Below are 23,813 nucleotides of genomic sequence, written 5' to 3'. Positions count from 1 at the left end.
AATTTAGTAAATTTAACGTCATGCAGATCAGGTTAGATGAATCAACAGTACTAACGCACATTTACCACATCCAGTCAAATGACAAATAATGAGCTTTTTTAAGGCAAACCAAACGGATACTTTAACATATATTCGTTGTTTTCCACGTTTGACTTAATATTTTGAAGTAGAGCATCAAAGTTTTTAACTTGACCAAAAAAAGTTCACATCATGTAGATCATTTGGGAAAAAAATACTGTTCACGGGAGACAAACACAGCTGTTTCTTCCGTCAGTGAAAAAGAATTTTCTGTCGACTTAACACTTCTTTGCTGTAGGGCTCTCTAGTAGCTAGAATCTGGCGCCTCAGCACAAACCGCGACACATGTACAGTTCACTCAGGGCTGTATTCAACTCAGAATTATGCCAGTCGAATCGGATTTAGCAGTTCAATATCAGTACTTAAAGATATATTTTGTTTTCCATATAAAGTTTTAAAGTTTGATTGGGCTCCACCTGATGTAAATGTGCAACAACATTTTTTGCCAACACTAGATATCAAACAAAAGCCAGAAACTCATTAGTTCCTGTAAGCTGTAAAGATAAGAAGGTTTCTCATACCCCTACTTTGCTGTGGCCATGTCAAAAAAACACTTTCGTTTCACCAGCTTTGTTATTACTTGACACGTATTTACAGACTGTGTAGGTAGTCCTGCCATCATGAGATGAACTGAAAAAAATATATAAACTCGCCAAAGTGATCTGGCTTTATTAATTAGTAATGTGTTGTGCCACATATCGAATATTTTGATCAACAAACTGAGGGCCGTTACAAACCTGTCAGAGGGCCATGATTGACCCCCGGGTCGAACTTTGGACATGCTTTAGATAATCTCTTAATTTATGTCATCTTTCTTGTGAGGCAGTTTTCTCAGCTTGTAGCTCCTCATTCAGTTACATAGGAGGCGTCCTTCTACCATGAAAAGGATCCCACCATCAGAGGTGCCCCCTGTATCTTTCATCAACAGTTCAACTCTGCCTGCTGTCCTCTCTGTCCTCTGTCTTTCGTTCCTGTCGCCCTCTCCATCTCATTTTTTGTCCTTCATTTTGTGTTCCTCCTGTTGCCCCATTTGTCTTCTCCAAGTGCGTTTCAAAACTTCACAAATTGTTTTGTGTGGCGTTTTATCACACACACCAGGGAAGGTTGAGAAAGCTGAAATGAATGCGTTACACTTTCATCCACTTTTACCGTAGCACATTAACAGAAGAGCGGACAGATCTAGTATCAGATATAATGTATGACCACATGAATGCCACTCAGTTTAAGAATTCCAGTAATGTATTTCTTTCAAAAATATGTATTTCCTACTGAGGCTGGATGCACAACATCTGCTGCACAGCTACCTTTTAGGGGTGGGAATCACCAGAGGCCCCATAAAACAATATTATCATGATACTTAAGTCACAATATTATATTATTGCAATTTTAAACATGTTTCCCATCTGAAATACTTTTCTCCCAAAAACTTAAACTGACATCAATCTGAAACAAACAGAGATTGAGGAACAGCATGGATAATTTTAACCACAAATATTTTTAGAAAAACATTTCTTTGAACTGTTATTGTAATATAAGAGAAAGAAAATTGAAGTAGGAGGGGGAATTCTGGTAAAAGCTGCAGAAAATACCCATTAAGCTGTAAAAACATTTTTGTTTACAAACCAGTTTCCACATTCACATTCTTGTCTCGTAGTGTCTTGCTCAGACATTGTGACGGGAATTTTGACAAACGATGAAAACAACAATTTCCTCGACTGAGTGGCATTGGTTTTTAAAACTGATCCTTGATCTGTCTCTAATGGGAAGCTTTCCTCTTTGTGGTGGTATTGCATGACTCACCTTTTTACAAGGACAAAAGTATATTTACACTGCACATTTCTTACTTGTTTATTTGTGTAGTTTCTTGCCAAAAACGGAGATCTGCACACATTTTCTCTGAGACCTTTAAAAACACACGGCCGAGAACTTGTGAATTTGATTCATCCTCTTCTTAAAGGTGTTGAATCCATCAGGTGTTTTTATCTCAAACAAGTTTGCTTGAAAAGAAGTTAATAGGACTGCAGACAAATGATCAGGACCCAAAATAAATGATAGTAAAAATATGCTTTCATGGGTCCCAGAGTGAGAGACTATATCTTTATTTGGGTCATGTGCTGAAAATGTTAAAGACATACACCAGAGATGTCTTCAGGACTGCTGGACCTGAAACAAATCGGTTCCTCTGTTATCCAGTTCTTCCATTTACGCACATTTTTCTGGCCATAATTTAATATTTGTAATGCAGTTATCTTGATGGATTCAAAGCCTTTTCAAAAAGGCTAATCAAAAAACTGTTTAAAGACATTAAAAGTATTTACAATTTGTCCTGTTAAACTAAATATATAACTGAACATGAACCAGGCCACCAAGAGATATGTGCTAATATGTTTTTCCCTCTTGATTCTTCACTTTTTATCCTCCCCACCTTCATCCTGCTGTCAGGATGGTGGATGTTGGGGGACAGAGGTCAGAGAGGAGGAAGTGGATTCACTGCTTTGAGAACGTCACCTCTATTATGTTTCTCGTGGCGCTGAGTGAGTACGACCAGGTCCTGGTGGAGTCCGACAACGAGGTAGGTGGACATAACACCCCCCCAGACCATTCATTAACCAAAAACACACTCTGAATGTTGCTTTAATATCATGACTGTTCTCACTGCTCACCTGCTCTCTGCACCAGAACCGTATGGAGGAGAGTAAAGCTCTGTTTAGGACTATCATTACCTACCCCTGGTTTCAAAACTCCTCCGTCATCCTCTTCCTCAACAAGAAGGACCTGCTAGAGGAGAAGATCTCCTACTCACACTTGGTGGACTATTTCCCAGAGTTTGATGGTGAGATCATCTGTACATTTGTGTGTGTGTGTGTGTGTGTGTGTGTGTGTGTGTGTGTGTGTGTGTGTGTGTGTGTGTGCTGACTAATCTAGCAGTGTACAGTTGAAAGCTGCCCCCTCAGATAAATAATTATGTATTGTAGTTATTGTAGTCTGAAATAGATTATGACCAACGTCTCCGTAATGCTAACGTTACCATTTTAAACCAACCTGTCGACTGTCTGTAATTTGTAAAATCTATCAGTTTATTTGTCCATCTATAACAGAGACTAAGTAATATTTCCTGTAATACGGGCAAAGATTGATGGGATACATTTTAATGGAGTAGCTCGTCATTTTTTTTTTTTTTTAGCCAGATGGTAGTTTTGCATTATATCTGGAAGCAGATGGAAATGGCTATTTGCAAACTCAACCTAGCAGCACTTCTAAATCTAACAAGTTATACGTTTACTCCATAGAAGTGTCAGTTTGTGGTTGTAACAGCATTTTATCCATTTACCCAATATTTCTGTGAAACATCAGCCCTTTTTTACACTAAAGGGCCCCTCTTTACACTGCCTTTGCAATTTTAAACAGAACCAAATGACGGCGCCATTACTCTGCTCCAGTCTGTAATTTTAGACAGCATCCCGGCATCGTGGAAGAAAAAAGAGACACGCATGACGTTTAATACAACAGCTTCTGCGTCTCGTGTGACATATAACATCTGCATCTGCAGCACTTTATAAACAGTAACAATGACGTAATATTGCAACAACAATCATTTTATCGTCCCTGTTATTTGGTGATTGATGTCCTCCTCTGTTTGGAGAGTAAGGAGCTCCCGAATGTCTTTGTTTTCCCATATTTGGTTGCTGTTCTTCGTTTAGCTTGCTGCTAACTGCTGCTAGTTGCTTTTTAAATCTCCTTCTAGTAGGTTGCTAAAATAACACACCGTCCAAATTTCGTCCCCGTCCTGTTCTGCTGGCTCACACTTTTTATACAGACTAAAGATTCTGCACTGTTACTACCTCTGTACCTACCTCTTAAAGGTGGATCAACTCTGTCCCTCAATTCCTTGCTCATACCTAATATACAAAATTGCGAGGCATTCGCGCTTTTAACAGGCAATTTAAAAGAGGTTATAGAAACAAGTTATAGTGCGGGTTGCTGTCTGTGTTCAGGGAGCAGGTTTTGTTCCTCATAGAGGTCTGTACGAGTCTGATAGCACTTATCAACAAATAGCTACATTACCAAACTATTAATATTTTTACATTTGTGTTCGTGTGTTAATTAAGCAAATTTGATAGAGTGTGTAAATAAATAAGTTTTAGAATTTAAGACTGAGTCAGGCTAGCTGTGTTTCCCGAATCTTAAAGCTAACTTTAAAGCTCCAAACTAAATGCACAAACATCACAGTCGTATCTGTCGCAAATTGCTGACCTATTTCTTCTTAAATTCCAGTTTTTCTGGTCAATTTCTATAAAAAATGCAATCAATGTTTGCGTGTCTCTATTTCTCAGGTCCTCAGCGAGACGCACAGGCAGCACGGGAGTTCATCCTCAAGATGTTTGTGGACTTAAACCCCGACAGCGACAAGATCATCTACTCCCACTTCACTTGTGCCACGGACACTGAGAACATCCGCTTTGTGTTTGCAGCTGTCAAAGACACCATCCTACAGCTCAATCTCAAAGAGTACAATCTGGTGTGAGGGCCCACGTACGACGCACATCTCCTCCTCCCCCCATTGCACAAATGCACACCTCTTTGGGAGTGTGCGCTCAAGTTCACATGCATCACACAGCACACCATGCCGGCTCACACACACACACACACACGCACACACGCACACACACACGCACACACACACACACACACACACACACACACACACACCAACGGAACCCTTCCTTTTTTTCCTCCCAGTCCAGTACATTCACAAATCCTCCCACCTAAAACGCCACCCCTCCTGTTTCACCAAAGCTCGCCCTCTTCCTGCGTCGCTCGGCAGCTTGTTGTGTCAGAGTCCCCGCTCCTCCTAAAGCTGCTGCGTGTGTCAGATTTGGCCCCGGCTGCTGGCTCTGGCACATTTCATCTGGCACACAAACCTTTCACACGGGCTGTACAGTGACTGAAGGGGACTTTGGTGTTTGTGCGTGTGTGTGGTACGTGTGTGCGTGTGTGTGTGTGTGTGTGTGTATTTGGGGCAGCATTGACTAGCAAGGAGCTGTGTTTTGGTGAATAGCGGCATCAAACCCCTTTGGCCCTCCGGAGTTAACCCTCAACGGTGTGAGATCAGATCCTCGCTCGTGTTCTTTCTGAGCTCCTGTTTGTGTGGAAGGAAGTAAATACAGCGGAACAACTAGCGAGTGGCGTCACACTTCTTGGGACAGAGCGACTCGGACAGGAAGTGAGGCCGGACACAAGGAGACGGGGCTGAGGATTCTGTCTCCATCTCGCATCTATGAATGTACCCACCAGTGTGAGCATCGCAATCGCAAAAAAAAAGAAAAAAGGAGAAAAAAAAGAAATATATACTATGAAGTAAATGCATATGTAAACACACTTAAGACAAAAAGCACGAGAGGGCAAAACATAGCTAATCAAAATCTGTTCATTGCTGAGATTTTTTAAATGTTTTTAATGATAGAAATTTGTTGCTACGTCTACTTCTATTTAACATAATGGCTCAAAGGAACGGTGATAAGAAGTGGTAGGAAAATCTATAAAAACTTCTGCAAAACATCAAAAAAAGAAGCAACAAGAAATTTACTTGACATAAGTATACTTTAAAGATTTTTTTTAAATGTTTAAGTTAATCACATTGCTTCCCTCCTCCAGATGTTTTCAGTATGGATTCACAGGGACAATCTTACACGTGACCTTCACAGCATCTGGCTCCACTGATTCACCCCCACACTCTTTTTACAAAACACTAGCAGCGGGTGAGAGGACCCTGCTTTCGACACAGGCTCTGCTCTGATTGGTGGAAGCAGATGTGGAGGGGAGCGTGATGTCATCTGTGTTTATCAGCCTGCAGAGCACGTCTGCAGCTTGGGCCACAAGTAGCTTATTCAACGAAATAAAAGCTGTAAATTAAACACGCTCACACCCTCCCGGTGTGCGAACGGAATCCATGCGGTAACATCTCTGACGACGTCACACAGCGTCACTCAGCCGTCCAATCAGACACACTTCCTGGTCATCAAAACCAGGATGTGCTTCTGTTTACTTTTTCTTTTCTTTCTTTTTTTTTTTTTTACTGTATAGTCACTTTGTTTATATAAAGATTGCTTGCTGTTGAGTGATGAGAGGAAGGGAGGGGGGGGGCTATGAACCTTTCACAGAAAACGCACTCTAAAGTCTGCAAACGTTGTTTGTGTATATTCGTTTGTAAATACATATACACAAAACACTCCTGTACAAAAACGCTCTGTGGTACACCATCTTTGGCAAAAAACAAACAAGAAAAAAAAAAGTATCAACTTCTTTCATTAGCATACAGTTTTTCCTATGAATTTATGGTAGTAGTGATACTGTGATTATGGATTTTGTTCACTTGATTAATAAGACTACACAGAGCTGAGTGGTGTTGAGGAGACGATCGTATGGAGCAATAGTCAGAGAAAAGAGGTTCCTCCCAACCAGCCTCATGACTCCACACTACTGCGACAGCTCTGGCTCCGGAGTATGCTAACTAGGGCAGGTAAAAAATATTCACAGTATGGTGACGAGATGATTTTAAGAGTAATTAAAGATTTTTTTATTTATCTAATTTATGGACCAGGTTTGAAGGTGTTGATAATTTGATTGCTTTTGATTCTGTCATGTTGAAGTGCTCCTTTTCTCATTGCGGAGCCTACTTGAGTCTGAACTGCTGTAAAAAAACAAAACAAAACAAAAAAAAATTACGAATGTCTGGTATAGTAAGGACTTTATCTCTGCTTTCTATTTCTTATTGAGACATTTCCAGTTGTACTTCGCCATCACATCTCCATCCATGATAATACTGTTTGGTTTTCTTTAGGAGCCCTCACATTTGTTTTGTTTGATTTAAAAGAAAAAAAAAGAAACTTGTATTTCCTCTCGGTTTATAGACGCAGCGCTGTAACGCATACCTAGAAAAATGTACAGTACGAACGTAGGTGGAACTTTTTTTATCAGTGATTGAAGACCCACGCGGTCCATGCTTGCTCTTTGTAATTTAACACAAAAATTCTGTTGTTGGTTTTTGCATCGTTAATTTCGTTTTTTTTGAGGCTTGCTTTGATAGTGCCAGTGAAGTGCAGATATACTTTTTTGGTCTTTGACCTTTTCTACAGGTGACTTATCCTTCATCCTCATTAAGGGCTATCACAGTGCATCAGGCATCAGACAGTGGGGAGTGGAGTACAGGACCACAGTGAACCAAGTCATCCACTGCTAATCCTTGTTTATTACTTGCAGTATGTGCTAATAAGAAGTATAGGCAGGGTGTTAATGCAAACATAAGGCGTGTGTGTAGAGAGTTTACCGACACTTAACAGTTTTATTTATGTATTTATGTATCTGGCCCTTTGGTGAGTTGAGTGGACCCAGTATCCGGCTCTTTGGTCTATTTGTTTGGTATCACGGTGTTACCTGTAATACCTCATACAGTATAGAATCACTAAAGACACTTTTATCAGGACAAGTATTGCATGTTTCCCCAAAGTATTTGACTTTATGACCATGCTTGTGGCTTTGCATGTTTTAACCCATTAACTACAAATCTCAGTCTTAGATGTTGAATTTCTCCAAAGTGATTAGCTACTCTACGTGCAGCTGTTGGCTTCTGTTCACGTCACAAAGGCTTGAATAGTAATTTGCAGATTTTATTCTGAGAGAGAATCCATGCCACAGTTGACATTTAGTCACCTTTTTTTAAGTAAAAAATGTATGGTCAAGCTTTTATTGTGCGATAGCGCCAGAAGTTGTGAGCAAAGGCTGCCTCAGAACTCCCTTATTATTGCAATTGAAGAAGCTCTGATCAACTCACTTTTGGTCAACTTTTAAATGATATTTTCTTCTTCCATTTACAGAAAAGTCTGTCCACACAACTTTAATTTTACAAAATATCTTGGTCCACACTAGAGAGCAAAAGCTCACCGATGTGAGCTGTCTTCAGCAGTTTCACCCAGTTGTCAAGGTAGTAAAGTGTATTTTGAGTATTCTCTTTTATTCAGATTTATACTACACTGTGTGGTACTTGGCAGAATCATTTAATTTTTAGGAGCATAAATGCATGAATGCAACTGATAGATGAAACACTAAATTTTCTAATGACGCCAACAACAAATACAAAACTAATGTGGATCAGTTATGTCTTGCTAAAACATGTTATCTAATTGTGTTTGCCATCAGCACTGATAAATGACAAATTAACCTTTTTAAAAATATTTTTTGTCAAGCTGGCTGCTTCAAAACTCCCTTTTCATTCCAGTCAAAGAAGCTCCGACCAACTAAGTAGAGATGCATCAGTCCAATTTTTCTCTCCCTAATACCGAGTACCGATCCAGTACCTGTGTGACTCTTTTGTGTAAAACTTATTGGAATATTTTTATTTAAAAGAACAAACAAAACAGAGACAGAGGTACGTTGCAAATGAATGAATGTAACTGAGAGAGGAAACACTAACTTTCATAAAACACCAACTAATGTGATATGTTTATGTTGTGCCAATACCCTTTTGCTAAATAAGGTTGCATGTCAGCACTAATAAACAATCTGGCATCTAACAACTAAGAATTTACACTATCCTGTGTTCTCAGCTGCATTACCAGGTAACCTTCAGAAAAACTAAGATGACTAAATGTTCACTGTCACCTTTCTCAAACCAGTTTCCTGCAGAGTTGATTTTCTTAAACGAACGGAAACTAACTGCTGCCGCAAATATAGAGAATCAATCTAAAAACTCCAAAAATGTGAAGTTAATGGGGCTAAAGTAAAATTAAAATAAAACACCAGTGTGGTCCTTAACTGCCATTTAGTCTGCTGAAAATGACACTAATCTCGAGCGGAAGAAAATGCAGACGGCCAATTGTTAAGACTGCTGTCACAAAGAGGATGCCAGTATTTAAGCGGAGCGATGTACCAGTATGAATACCCAAGTATTTATCAGTAGTTACTGCGTGTTGTGTGCAGCTCACTTCAATGGTGACGAACCATGTCGTATTTTTAAATTTGACACTACAACTCTGGCACATGGTGAAGGGCTGACTGGCTGTTAGTTTGGGTTTGGTAGCGCGCCGGCGGCCCAGTGTTGCACAGTGTGTTTTTGACACGTTTTATCTATACGAGCTGGAGAGAGGGAAGGCAAGTCTGTATGAAGCTTAAATCTTTTATTCTCGTCCGTTTTTGAGCAATGACCAGTGGAAACACTCTCTTAATTATTGCCTTTCATTGCCTTGAATAATGAAAGATGGTGTTGCCGGCCCTTTGTGGTTTCGGAGCGCGCTCTGTGACCTTTTTTGGGTGGCCGCGGTTGTGTGATTTCCCTTCCTGTGGGCTTGTTAAAATAAGTGGAATCTAACTTATCTTTTTGGACATCAGTGTGGAGTCAGAGCATATTCAAAACTTTTTTCCCTTTTTTTTCGTGTTTTACTTTTCCTGTATGATAAAAAAAAAAAAAACATTACCAGAACTCTATTATTTAGGACCACTTGATTTATTTTTCCTCACTCCAATGAAACCTGAAGGTCAATCGTGTAGTGGTGTATAAAATGCTGTTTTTTCTTCTTTATTTTGTATGTAAACCAAATGTAAATTATGTATTATACTGAGTGTGCCAACCCCACTCTCTCTAGAGCCAGGCTCTCTCTAAGTGCCAACGCTGTGGTCATCATCAAAGGACCGCCACCTGAGATGGTCCCCCCCCCCCCCTTTTTAAATAAGACACACCAGAGACTAAAAGGATAGACGATTAAGTACACACAAAGACTTTATTCTGTATTTAAGATTGAAGATTTAAAAGATAATCTGCTGTTTTTTAAGAAACTGTAATTATAATTGCATGTGCTGTTTATTTTGTGTTGGCAGTGAGGGCTTTGATGTTTTCATTGAAGCAGAGCCCTCGATGAAGGGGGTTCAATCAGTTGGTTATTATCGATTTATTGATTTACATAACTCTTGCCATATTTTTTTATGTGTTTCATGTATTTGTTTCAACCACTGTTGCCTGATCCTCATTCAAACATGAACATGACTTATGATCATTGCCGCCTTCTAAGAGAGAAACATAATGACAAGGTATCTGTTTTAAATTGAAATAAATTTGTTCCTATACTTGCTCATGGTGTGTGCGCTGAGTGGGTTTCATGATTTAAATTGTAGAAATATAAAGTCATCCTGAAGCATGTTTTCTACTTTATCATGGTAAGTCTCAGAAACAATTATCAGTATTGTGAATATCGTGGATTTAAAGTTTCAACTTTAAAGTATTTATGATCAGGTGATTTTTCCAAAAAAGACTCCCTCGCTCTTTTGTGGCCACACACAATGATTTCATTTGCTTAATTTGTCAGATATTCTTCAGGGTATGGCTTTCCTGTTAAATTTTCGGGGCTGAAAATGTGCCTTTCAAAAGTATTCACCCTGTTTGGTATGTTTCAAATGTTGTTGCATTACAACTTCTAATTGAAATGGACTTTTGATGGATTTTCAATGGATTTTTTTGTAATGAACCTACACAGAAAAGTCAAAATGAAGTGAAATGAAAAAAATGTATAAACTTCTGAAAAGTGAATAATTTTGCAAGGCACTTTAGATATGACCGTGTCCAGATTATCCTTATTTTAGATGCCGTCGATGTATAACCAAACTACTGATGGTAAAGATGGTTCTGCACTGGGTTGGTTATGATTCAATTTTCTCTTTTTAAATTTTCCATATATGTATATTAAGGCTGCATTAGAGCTTGCCAGAGGTGTAAGTAAATCAAGCAGCTACAAGGGGCCCTGAAAGGAATTTAAAAAATGTGAACTCTTCTGGTTTCTGATTTATACACCCTATTAGCAACTGCAAGTACAGAAAATTTGGGGGTGGTATATTAGGTACTCTTCCAGCTCCTGGCTGTCACAAGGGTGTACATAATGGACACATGTTCAGTGTTTAGGAGGTGCTATATGATAGTTTTGGGGCACTGTGTTAAATTTTAGAAATAATTAATAACAAAATATTTGAGTTTTTGGGACAAATAGTTGTCATGAAGGCAAAAATGCCTGCCATTCAAAGGGTTAAAATTCTAAAAATTAATGAATATTTTATATTTATGATTAGGACTGATGTTGGTTAAAATAAAATTAACTCAATGAAAGTAAAAAATCATAGTAATGTATAATAGTTTTATAGCCTGATTTTCAAAAGCACATTTTGTGTGCAGAGCAGTATGAGTGTATGTGACAGTACAAAAAATAATGTATAAAAATCAATGTTGCTGCTAATCATTGACATATCCTAGGCTGTGATTATGACAAAAATAATAATCTACTTCGCATGTAGTATATTGAAAATAATTCATTTTTGTGTTTTTTATTTTTAAATCTAAAAACAGGGGCATCATGACAAAATTTAAAATTTAAAGGGTAAAAATTCTGAAAATTATTGACTATTTGATATTTATGATTAGGATTGATGTTGATTTTAAAAAAGAGATAATCCTTTATTCGTCCCACAGTGGGGAATTTCACAATGATACAGCAGCTATGAGGTTCGAAGAAGTATAAGCAGCGAAAGAACAATACAATAGTAAAAAAATAATGACAAATATAAAAATATTAGATAATAAAAAACAAGGTGCCAAGTATGATTAAAAAAACATTTCAATGACTCAAAAAAATTAACTCAATGAAAGTAGAAATGTATGATGTATGATATTTTTTAAAGCACATTTTGTGCCCAGAGCCATACGAATATGTGTGTAATATTAAAACAAGCCTTAAGGATGCTTCACCCCAAGTGTGTGAAGGAGCATTACCGCAAGTCCTTCCTCCCTGCTGCAGTCAGACTGTTCAACCAGCACTGCTCCCAGTAGACCACACACAACAATAACTGACTCCACTTGTACAGCTTAATACCACAAGTGCAATTTCACTTTCACCCATGCAACTGTGAACATTCTTTATTTAACTGTTGAGTTTCTCTGCGTTGTAAATACTGTATATATTGTTTGTTTATGTCGTCCTCTGTGCTTATTTCCTTCATCTTCATCCTGCACGTTTTTGTACTTATTTATTTATTAATATAGTTTATTTTGCACAGTATTATCTTGCTATTTTGCTATCCCTTTGCTGCTGCAATGTTGGAAATTTCCCCACTGTGGGACTAATAAAGGATTATCTTATCTTATCTTATCTTATCTTATTAAGTATCCCAATAAGTTTTTTTGAATAAAAAAACAAAAAAACATTTAGAGTAAAAATCCACCATTACAATATTTTTGTGTGTGTTTGGAAGATATTAGGGTTCTAAACGGGTCAAAACAACAAATGCACAGTAAATCTGGTGCTCATGGGGCCCAGTTGGCAATCCACCAGCCCCGGGCCCCCGGAAGCCTCCTCTCCGGCCCTGCAGCTGCAGAGCTGAGCGGGTCAGTTCAGCTCTGTGTCACACGGGGCGCCCGCTCCTCCGCCGCTCGGTTTGTTTTCCGGGTGATGCTGCTCTTCTCTTCAAAGCAGAGGAAAGTCGAGGGCTCATGTGTCAACATCCAGGGTTTCCCCGGGGAGGTGTAACGTTAACGTTAGTCCAAAAAAACCTGATGTTCCTTTGAAGACGCTTTTATTCGCCTGTCCATCCCTCCGCGGCGGCCGTTTTCCCAACTGTGAAGCCCAGAAGACGATCTCCGGCTGCCGCTGCTCGGACGTTAGCTAACGTTATTTTAAACGATGACAGAGTACAAAGTGCGAACAGCGTCTCCAATCATTTAATAATATCTGGGGACCTGTTAGCTTAGCTAGCTAGCCCGGTGACTCGATTAGACCACGGGGACACGGCGAAACACACTGCTGACATGATGTTTCCTCAATCAAGGCACTCGGTAAGTTCAACTTGTCCCGGTGGAAACTGAAGCAACTAAAGCGAGCCGAGCTAACGGCTAGCTAGCAACCGACAGCTGATACTAGCTCCTCTGGCTGCAGGTAGCTGTCAGCTGCACAATGCCAGACTTCTCCACATCTCAGCACGACGTTTGTGCACTTATAGTCTGCGGATTAAGTGTTAAAATTCATGTAAAGACCAGCTGTGGCATTTAATTTGTTGTATTTTGCTGGAAATACAGTGTGCCGCTAGCTAGCTGATAGTCAAAACAGCTAATTTAAGTTCATGGTTCAGTCTGTGAGAGTAAGTTAGCTTGATATTCTGCTTTAGTTTGCTTAATTTTGTGTTTCTACTCTCAATAAACCGAGTAGCATTAATATAAGGATGCAGAAAATGTAGTTATAACTTTGACCAAACAATGTGGACACTGTGGAAAACGATTGGATCTCTGACTTGATTTAATCGAGAGATATTGCTTTAAATATTGGGCTGGACGTCAGTAATTCAATCAGCTTTTTGCAAAGGTTAAATTTAAAGCAAAAAGTGAAAATTAGCTAAACTAAATGCATTGAATAGTCTCTGTCACCAACTAACAAGTGAGCAAAATCATCCTCAGCACCCCCAAAACAAAACAAACAAAATAAAGTCACTCCTCCACCATCCCCTTACTCAGATAAAAACTACAGTCCCTTATATTCAACATTGGCAAAACAATTTGGACACCTGGTGGAGGAAGATGTTATCTCTGGTATGATTTGATTGAGAAATACTGCTGCATATGTTGGGCTGGATGTCACTTATTCAATTAGCCCTGAAACAGCAAAGATTAAATTCAAAGCAATAAGTGACAAAAACTGCTCTACAAGGCCCCAAAAAGCTGCAGGTAAATCCTCCACCGTGATAATTGTAACAGTCTAGAAGTCATGACCGATTAATGCTAAACTAATTGCACTCAGTAGTCTCTGTTACCAGCTAAGGTGAAGAAAATGCGCATTTTCTGTTGTTATGTAAGGTTGCAGATTAAATATTTGTAAAAAAAAACAAAAAACAAACAAAACATAGTATGTTCTTGTTGGTTAGTTTCAACATGTGACCGCTGTTCCTGTTTCTGAGGCAAGCCTGTATCAAAGAGCTTCTGAAAGAAAAACAACAGGGGGATAAGCAATATTGGACCAGTTTCAGTTCAAACTGGCGGTGGCTGACAGAAGCTGAACAGCTGTAATGCCACTGCTCCTCTCCAAACATCCGTGTTTTTCTGGAGAGCTGTGACTGACAGTGATTTTCATTTGAGCTAAAAAGGAAATCAAAGTTGCAGTTCACACCAGGATACTAAAGATGACACTTATGACAGCTTACGTTAAAGACAAAAAAAGGAGTGAACTATGCATTTCTTATGCTACTTAATCAGATTCTCTCTGTGTTTAATGGCCATCATGTGTGCCTTTTAACCCTTTGAAACCTGTGCAAATTGACTGGATTCCTTTCAAAAACAGAAGAAGAAGAAGGCAATGAGTAATTTGGTAAGAATTCACCAGAAATGTTGACAAAAAATTAGCAAAACAATTATCTGGAAAAAAATGGGGAAAAAAAAGAAAAGCAAAGAACAAAAACAAACAAGGGAATGACCTGAAAAGAAGAGCATTTTTTTTTCTATAACAAAATTTTAAATATATAATTACAATAATTCTAAATATTGTTTTCTGTAGTTGTTTTCCTATTTTTTTGTTATTTTTCTGGAAGTGTTGTCTGTCTTTTTTTACTTCTTTTTCAGGTAATTTTGTCTTGTCGCCTTTTACTAATTTCTTGCAATTTTCGGGACATTTCGGGACTGTAATTCTACTAATCCAAATTAATGTCAATATAAATATTATATTTCATAGGCAAATGAGATGTGTTTTATATAAGAGTACAACAGAAGATGAGTCGATCCGGACATGCATTTATATAAAGATACCAAAAATATAAAGTGCAAAATACGTGAATATTCTTAAAATACTATATCAGAAACTAGAAAAAAGTAGAATAAATAGAATTAGTACAATTTAAAGACACATGTTGATGGTGAGTGTTATTTATGGAGCAGATATAAAATATACCTTTCTCGATGATTCGTGATATTCATTATTGATCAATTTATTGAGTTGTTCCGATACCGGTCCTGGAATTGCCTTCAGTGCAGCTTAAAATGCTGGACTGAGTTTACACTCGAATAGTACGCAAGTCTATGTATCGACTCCTTTTTAGTCATTAATACATTTTAAAGATATAATATCGGTATTTCTGGTAAATACTGTAGCAAAATGCCATCAATTAGGTCATTTCTATATTATTAATTTTCTCTGTATGTATTTATTCGTGTTTTATTTCAACCTCAGCTCTACCAAACAACAGTGGCGGCAATGATTTCATATCCGTGCAGAGTTAGCTGTATACAGCTGTTGATTTTATGTTATGTTTTCATGAATTGTATCGGATCGGTATAATTCAAAATAATATCGCAACATCTCTTCCAGTTTGTCAGTCAATAAACGATTTATAACAAAAAAAATTCCAAGTTTGAAACATGTCATAAAATAGTGACCCCTTAAAATAATTTGTTTGACTCACATTTCAAAACATAAAAGAAACTGATTTATAATGACATATAACAGAGAAATTCTGCAAATTCCGAGCAGCAGGAAAAGGAGGAATATTTGGCACTTTTCTTGATAAGTTATTCATTAATTAATTACAAAATTACAAAAGACTCTCTGTTGCTTATTTGCTGTGCAGTGCAGCTCTACCTGTGACCAGTGGTTATCTTTAGTATCCATTAATCCAGCATTTAATCATTTAGTATCTAAAATGTTCCAGAATAGTTTCAGCATTATATTTCTGTACCTCTGACGCGCACTACACCAATGCACTGTGTATTTCGGATGCAGAGTTTCGACCTGTGTAACCGGGTGACTCCATCCTCTCCGTTCAGTCCCATAATCCCACTGGAAACCTCTTGCACTTGTGCCACTTATTTAGAGAGTAATGAGGTTTAGGGAACTGGATAAACCCTGGATTACAGCTTTGGATTGATGGTTTAAGTGTAGTCAATACATAACCAGACTTCTAATGCAGCCTCTAAATACGTCTCACATATGGTCAACATGCTTTAATCTCGCCTTCTTTAAACACATTTCCTCAATCATCACCACTCTCTGTGGTCCCGAAAGAGCTGGGCCCGTCGATTTCCGAAGACAGATGTTACATATCAATTTGTCAGCAAATTAAACACAGTTTCTCTGTCTGTATCTCAATTTATACTGTACGCTCACACTCAGACATGAAGCCTGGTTTAGACTGACCTTCATTTTAGCTATCCTCTCAAAGGGTTAATCTCAGAGGTTAAACTGCTCTCTCTAAACAAACCTAAACACACACACACATCTTTCAGCAGCAGATAACTGACTATAACCAGTATCTGAAATGGACATTTCCAAGTCACGTAATGCTAAACTGGTTGGGAAATGTGTAAGCGTCGAAAGTGTGTTTTCAGACTGAGGATGATGATGGATGTGGTGATCTCTGTGGATGTAATTAAGGTCTCTGTGCGAGTTTATAAAAGTGATCATGTTGTTGTGTTGTCCAGGCGTCCTCTCAGTCCAGTCAACCCCTCAAGTTCACCACCTCTGACTCCTGTGACCGCATCAAGGATGAGTTCCAGTTCCTCCAAGCACAGTACCACAGGTATGTGTAAGGGGTGGGCTTCGGGATTTGGGATTGTACAACTTTGTGCATATCTATTTTTTATTTTGCACATATTTGTGAGTGTTGGGGCGGTGGGAGGGGGACAAACTGGTTTTAGGATGTAAGAATGACTGTGCACTGATAATTTCATAGCTGCACAAATTTGAGATTTTTCATGATTAGGTGAGGTGGGATATGGGGAGAATAATGTTGTACTATTGTTTTGTACTTAATTTAACTATTGTTAATTATTGTTTTGTACTTAATTTAATCAAATCCTGTCATTAATTTATTTATTCCACCTGCCTGCCCAAGGCAGAAAATAGCAGCTTTGCTAAAACCTGTTACAATGCATCTCTCCTTTTTTTATATAAGCTTAATATTTTATTGTGCACTGTCCCTGCCTAAATAAAATTACATTACATTACATGTGGGTAACACAACTGTACACACACATCATCAGATTTCAGTCTGAAATATCTTCCCATGGTTTATTTATTTATTTTTTTGTGAAAATATTTTTTAAAGCATTTTAAGAGTTATTGCAAGTTATTCCAACAATAAACCAGCAACACCCCAACCCAACCCACCTGCCCCTCTCATCCAGGAAATACGACAACCACATAACACGAGTTCATAATAAGAATAATGACAGAGGTAAGTCATAGTCAAACAGAGAAAAGGAAATAAAGGAGGTTAAAAACATGTATTCCCCTTTATTATTAAAGTTATATATGGGTTGCTGTAGTGTATAGTAAGCTGATTTTCAAAGTTCTGCCATAGCGGAGGCTTCTCCATGGTTGATTATGAAAGCAAATGCATCTCACTTTAGCTGAAAAGCTCTTTTCAAGGCAGCTTTTCTGCCTTTTTAGAAATGCATCTCATATTAAGCAGTGTTAATTTGTATAGTATTGGAAATATATTGAGACATATTTAGTGGTTACCTGCAGATCTGCATATCATAGAACTATTGGCAGAGGTCTGTGTAATACTGTGTAATACTTACACTCTTTGTTTCCCAGTTTGAAGTTGGAGTGTGATAAACTGGCCTCTGAAAAGTCAGAAATGCAGCGTCACTATATCATGGTAAGTGTAACATTAACTCTTGTCAGTGCGATGTGGCTGTTTATCTTCTTCTGATCTCTTCTAACATACCAACCAAAGTCACTTAGTGCTGCAGCATAAGCACAGAAACACCAGCACACATCAGGAATGTCCACATCGTTTCTCCGTTCATTAATTTGGCGTGCATGATCACAGATTGCGTTATATTTAGTGGCTCCCTCGGATTCACTCATCACATGATAAGATGTTTTTAAAGCTTCTCTGACAGCCAATGATCAATTACACATCACATGAGAAAAACGTCTACATTTCTAAGTACATAATCCGCACATATAATACATGTAGAAATAAGAAAAGAAGTTTCTGTTTTTTAAATTACATGTGTTCACTTTTTTTAACATTGTGAACTGTAAATAAATGGCTTCAGCTTGTATCAGTCTGTGTCTTTTTCTCCCTCATTTTTGTAGTACTATGAAATGTCCTATGGGCTGAACATTGAAATGCACAAACAGGTAATCAATGTCTCCGGTAATAAATCACTCTTTTAGTATCTCAGATCTGGTAGTTTGTTGGTCTGAACCTTTTTCCCTCCTTTATCCCTTTCAGGCTGAAATTGTGAAGAGACTGAACGGCATCTGTGCTCAGGTGCTGCCTTACCTGTCACAAGAGGTGATGACACTCACATGTTCATGGATACGGTCGACGTCGACCTGCAGCGCCTAAGACTATTAATAAGTAGCCATATAAATAAGTAGTTTGATCACTTGTCCATGTGTTATCTTTGTTTCAGCATCAACAGCAAGTCATGGGCGCCATAGAGAGAGCCAAGCAGGTCACGCCCCCTGAGATGAACTCCATCATACGGGTGAGAATTGTGAAAGACAAAATCTTCCTGCGAGTGGACGTAGCAGGTGATGCGTGAAACATGCAGGGAAATTGAACTATATACAGTATAAACTTTTCTGGCTAACAGGCCACAGGGGCAATAAAATCAGCATAATCTGAAAATACACCCTCCGTCAGCTCTCCCCTCTTCCCTCTCTGTCCGAGAAAACCCTCTTACCAGATGACCATTTGCATTTCCACATTCTTCATGCAGTAACACAGAGTTTGTTTAATCTTGTCAGATCACAAATTTAAACACTGCAGTCCCTGTGCCTCGATCCCTGCTGCGGACTGTATAGTTAGGGGGAAGGTGGCCACTGGCTCTGGGAGCAGACCTCTGGTCGGCAGGTGTATCAACCCGAATTCAGAAGTCACAGAGGGGTGCAGTCAGTGGCAGCTTCTTTTTTATTTGACCAGAAGCTCTAATTTCTGTCTGCTGTCTGTGTTTTCAGCAACAGCTCCAGGTGCAACACCTGTCCCAGCTCCAGGGCCTGGCCTTGCCTGTGACCCCGCTGCCCCTGGGCCTCACCCCTCCCACCCTGCCCGCCGTCTCCTCCAGCTCCGGCCTGCTCTCCCTCTCCTCCATCCTGGCCAACTACTCCCACGGCCAGGCCCAGGCAGTGAAGGAGGACAAGGCCCGGGAAGCCGCAGAGAGAGCGCCCAGAGGAGAGGACGGGGACAAGTCAGACTAGTGCAGACGCGGTGCAGAGGTTTGGAGGGGGTTGTTGTGGGGTGTCTATAAAAAAGAAAGTTAAAAAACTGTAACTGTAAATGGAGGTTGAAGTAAGTCTGGCTGCCTGTCTGCTGAGTGTTGATGTAGAGGAGTTACTGCAGGGATGAGGACAAGCAGAGAGTACAGATTTTTGGATGTGCAGCGAACGAAACTGCTGAGTGGCTGAGAGTGAGCGTTAAATGTTCTTATTATTTAGTGGTAATAGACTCAGTTCAGGCTTCTAGACTTTAAATAGACGCTTTTTTTAGTGTAAGCCACTGTTGTTAGGCTTAACCGAGATAAGTGTTTTCCCATTTGGAGTGAGGGCCGAAGATGTAAGCTAACAGCAGTGTCTCTTACACAGATCTGCCTCTCACTGGTTTATACTTCTTAATTCTTTTCGCTATCGGATTCCAGTGTTTTTTGTTCTCTTCAGTCCCTCAGATTGTTTCTCACTGGCCCGTGTGCCAGTCACAGTACGAGTTTTACAACATCTCAGTTCCCTCTCACTCCTGTCCCTCCACTCATAACGTACAACAGCTCCATCCTTTTTTTTCCCCAAAATAAAAAATGTTGACTGGAGCAGTTTGGAGAATTCATTTCTGTACTTTGAGCCAAATTAGGGTTGTTTTTAAAGGGTCATTTCACTTGTCAGGTGCATTTAAATCCTTCAAACATAAATCATCCAACTTTCTTTTTTCTTTTCTTTTTTTCATACGACCAACCACTGGATGCATTACCTTAGCTGTGTACCTCAGTCCCAAATAAAGGGGATTTTATTCCATTAAAAACCTAGTTTGTACCAGTGGTAGTATACCCATGTTGGCGGGTTAATTTGTGTTTCATAGGCCTAGCTGCTGCTGCTGCTATGCGCGCTACATGGCATGGACCATTTAGTCTTTAAATTACAAGAATTTAAGCTCTGAAAAAAAATTGACTTTATTTTGTTTTCACGACAGGTTAATTAGACATTCAAAATGTGTCCGCGTGTGCTCGAGTGAATGTGATCGGAAAGAAGAAAACACTTGTTTAATTTAATTTTTTTCTAATTAAAGCACCTTTTGTATTTTCTTCACACCTCCCTCCCTGCTCCTGCCCCTTCCTCGTACTGGTCCACTCTTTAACTGACCAAGACAAACTTGAACAGGATCTAAACTTCAGAACCAGACGGTCATATAAGACATACGAGTACTGTATTTCTGTAAGTTAGAAGAGCACTTCAGTTTATACTGAGACTGTTTCAAGCACCTGTCTTTTCATGTCTTGTTAAACTTGTGTGTGATTGTCAGGGGAAGTTTTTCCCCCCATTTTCTTTTTTTTTTTTTTAAATTTTTGCATTTTTTTGATGAAGAATGTGTCCGAGGTGAGTTGCTAAAGCTCTGTAAGCAACGTCAAACAAGTGTGCAGAAAACAGCATTTTAAAACAGTCGGAATTTGTCCTGGTGACCAAATTATTGATAAAAACATAAGCTGGTTTTGCTGCATTTTCCCAATTCCATACTACTTACTAATTCTGTGTAGTACATACCATCTATTTAGCCTGATTTTTCTCAGACTTGAATAGCTTATACTGATATTTGCCTCATTGCGGAGTAAATATCGACCGTAATGTGACTTTGTTTTTTTTTTTTAGTAAATAATGACAAAGCTATCTGGAACCAAGGTAGTCACACTACTAGTATGAATTTGAAATCCACAATAATCCTAATTTTTAATATTATCCTGATAATCAACAAAATATACTTAAAACTCTTAAAATGGCACTAAAACATATTGGAGCCACTTCACCTTAAATTTGGTTAAGAACAAATATTTGTTACTGCATCACAAATAGGATACAGAACTTTTTTTGTAAAAAACAACCACTCTTAAAAAGCCAGACTTTTTTTAAACTATTTAAAATGGCATAATATCTTCACAAATGAAATATGCCAATGAATGATTACAATCTTTTTTTGTTTTTTGAGCTTAGTCTGTGCGTTTGCGGCCTGGTTTTGCTTTGTTTTTTAATTGTTGGTTGCCCAGCAGTGTCTTTGGGTACTGCTGGAAACGATACTCATGATTATCCCAATAATGAAAAATTCACTGCAATTAACTTTTTTTCTCCGCAATACGTTATGTTATATATATATATATATATATTTATTTTTTTGGAATTGTGAATTGTTACATCCTTAATCAGCAACATCTCAGAAAATACTTATTGGAGAAATTTTATTTGGCAGTGTCCAGGGTTCCCACAGATTTTCGGTGACAAAATTTGCCATTATGTTAACCTCTACTTCGTGGAGGTTATCCACATAAGATTACTGTAAAAATTTCATCAAACACAACAAGATTTCCATGACTTTTCCAAAACTTAAAATGATTTTTACTAATTCTATGACTTTTTCAGATTTTTAATGACTGTGGGAACCCTCGCTGTCTTACATAAATTGTAGTTGATTGAGTTGCAGTTTTTTGGAGTGAGTCTAATATGATTTCTTGTAAGGATAAAACTATTTGGTGTAATGATTTCTTGTACACTAAATGCATTGCAGTATGTTTTTGCAGTTGGTATGTAGTGTGGAATTGGGACGAAGCTAAGATATGTGGTTGATATTTCCGCAGCAGAGGGCAGCAGCGCTCTTTCATTGATCATACCAGGTCAGTCTGCTGTGTTGACCTTATATTCACTGCTGTTGTCTTCTAGTCTTCATGTCCTTGCTGTGGGACGAGCGTCTGTCCACTGCAGGTGTTGGCTGTTATTCCCCTGTAATGTGAGTGCTGTCCAGAGCTTTGACAACCCACCTTTTAGCGTCTGAGCACGTTCGAGAGCTTAAACGTTCCCTCTGTATTTTAATTTGAAAGGCACTTAAGTTGTGGCTCAGTGCACTTATTTTGTTTCTCTTCTTCCTGTCCGTGCTAGTGTTGGGGGGCTCATGATTTTCGCTCCCTGGAGATTTGACCTTAATGTATCGAGTGCGAGAACAGATCAGTTTGCGCTCTTTATACTGACGTCAGTCTCTGTAGAAAACCTCCTTTGGCAAAACTCAGACATATGAATGGTATGTGTGTTTGTTTTTGCTGTGAAGGGCCAATTTGTATACATATGAATATATCAATATACATATTTTTTAAAGCATTTTTGTATGTTTCAAAGCTGCTTTTTAACGTGTGTGTATCATGGAAGACTTTGGTGTTGTATGTGTGCATAACAAGCCTACAGTTAAAGAGAGGCACAATGTTGTATACCATGTCGTTTTTCCTGTTTTTTCTCTCCCATTCTCTCAGTAGGCAGTAACACTTAACATTGTTTTCTAGGTTTGTAAATGTTTTATCTTTTTTTGTGCAAACAAAAAAAAGTTTAATGTGTTTATGAACACAGTCTCATTTTAAGATACCTGGGGCGAAAAAAAGAAAAAAAAATACCATGATGTAAACAAGCAACTGTGTACTCTTATGAGAATGAATCAACCTTTTAGCAGTAAGGAAGCTTCTCTGGTGCCTTACAAATAAAAGATGTGATTGAGAGTGGCTGTGTGTCTTTGGTTGTTAACTATCTGGAGCAATCTGAAGGACAAAAAAAGCAACTTTAAAGTGCAACAAAATCATTTCACTAACTCACTGAGTCATGAGGTGTAGCTCTTGGGTGACTGATAACAATAAATGTTTAATTTGACAGTCAGCTCCTCTGCAGCCTGATGGAATAATTTGGGGTATGAGCTTTGGTTGACTCATACAAATTAGTGTTTTGAGGTATGAGTCCTTGTGACATGAACACGCAGAATCACAGCGTAATTAAAAAAGAAAGCATCACAACATTCCCCCCAGATTAGCAATATTTTACCAAGTGATTCAGCACCTAGCTACCTTGACAGATTTATGGGGGACTCTTCAAGTTTGGCTTTTAAAGGTGCTCTACTGAAGGGTGGGAATCTCGAGGCACCTCACGATTTAATTTTGATTCAGAGGGCTATGATGTGCTTAGGATATGATTATAGAGGCATCTTAATGCATACCTTTTTTTTAAACTTAAAAAAAAATGTTTTGTGTGCGATTTACTTTTATTCACTGGAGAGTTTCCCCTACCATTCCCATAATTTTGATAAAAAAAAAAAAGATTATCTACTTTTGCCATGTATTTTATAGGACAGACTTTTAAGAGTGAAAGGGGGTTTAAGTTTGTGATTGAACCTGTGGCCACTTGCGACAAGGACATAGCCTTCATAAATGGGGCACCCCAAAAATATTTTATTTCTTAACATTATTTATATGCACCTGTTTTATCAGTTGTCCAAAGCAAAGAGCTATATTTAATGTCAAACACAGGTGAAGTGATGCATTGGATTGGTCTGTTAAAACATAAACCATGAGATTGCAAATTCAAATTCAATGGAAAGTGTCAGGAGTTTTGGCTCAGTGGGTGAATCAGGTGGTTAGTGTGCCTGAGGTTGCTGGCTCAAGTGTCCATTTGACTTTAATGGCATAAATAAAATAAAATAAAATA

General features: G+C 38.5%; 2 protein-coding genes across 3 annotated transcripts in view; both read left to right on the top strand.

Annotated features, from left to right (window-relative positions):
* The window catches only part of gna11b (guanine nucleotide binding protein (G protein), alpha 11b (Gq class)), a 37,722-nt gene extending 27,523 nt beyond the window's left edge, over positions 1 to 10,199 (top strand). For both annotated transcript variants that reach the window (XM_042500614.1, XM_042500613.1), the window contains 3 exons: positions 2,521 to 2,650; positions 2,758 to 2,911; positions 4,413 to 10,199. In XM_042500614.1, coding sequence (XP_042356548.1) covers positions 2,521 to 2,650; positions 2,758 to 2,911; positions 4,413 to 4,603 — 475 coding nt within the window. In that variant the 3' untranslated portion in view covers positions 4,604 to 10,199. The remainder of the gene's footprint in view (positions 1 to 2,520; positions 2,651 to 2,757; positions 2,912 to 4,412) is intronic.
* Positions 10,200 to 12,537: 2,338 nt separating this feature from the next.
* On the top strand, positions 12,538 to 22,840 carry LOC121953838 (TLE family member 5-like). Its single transcript, XM_042501078.1, has 7 exons — positions 12,538 to 12,943; positions 16,565 to 16,662; positions 17,685 to 17,748; positions 18,195 to 18,239; positions 18,334 to 18,396; positions 18,518 to 18,592; positions 19,065 to 22,840. The coding sequence occupies exons 1-7, from the start codon at positions 12,917 to 12,919 to the stop codon at positions 19,302 to 19,304; spliced, it is 612 nt and encodes a 203-aa protein (XP_042357012.1). The 5' UTR covers positions 12,538 to 12,916; the 3' UTR covers positions 19,305 to 22,840.
* Positions 22,841 to 23,813: the final 973 nt, after the last annotated feature.

Source organism: Plectropomus leopardus, chromosome 14 (assembly GCF_008729295.1).
Source record: "Plectropomus leopardus isolate mb chromosome 14, YSFRI_Pleo_2.0, whole genome shotgun sequence".
Taxonomy (NCBI): domain Eukaryota; kingdom Metazoa; phylum Chordata; class Actinopteri; order Perciformes; family Serranidae; genus Plectropomus; species Plectropomus leopardus.
Note: the sequence above shows the minus strand (reverse complement) of the source record. Positions and strands in the feature narration are given on the sequence as shown.

Excerpts from the sequence above, each read along its gene's own strand:
- LOC121953838 (XM_042501078.1), top strand. The coding sequence starts at position 12,917 with ATGATGTTTCCTCAATCAAGGCACTCG. Across the intron at positions 18,397-18,517 it reads TGCCTTACCTGTCACAAGAG|CATCAACAGCAAGTCATGGG; the intron begins GTGATGACACTC and ends TCTTTGTTTCAG. Across the intron at positions 18,593-19,064 it reads AGATGAACTCCATCATACGG|CAACAGCTCCAGGTGCAACA; the intron begins GTGAGAATTGTG and ends CTGTGTTTTCAG.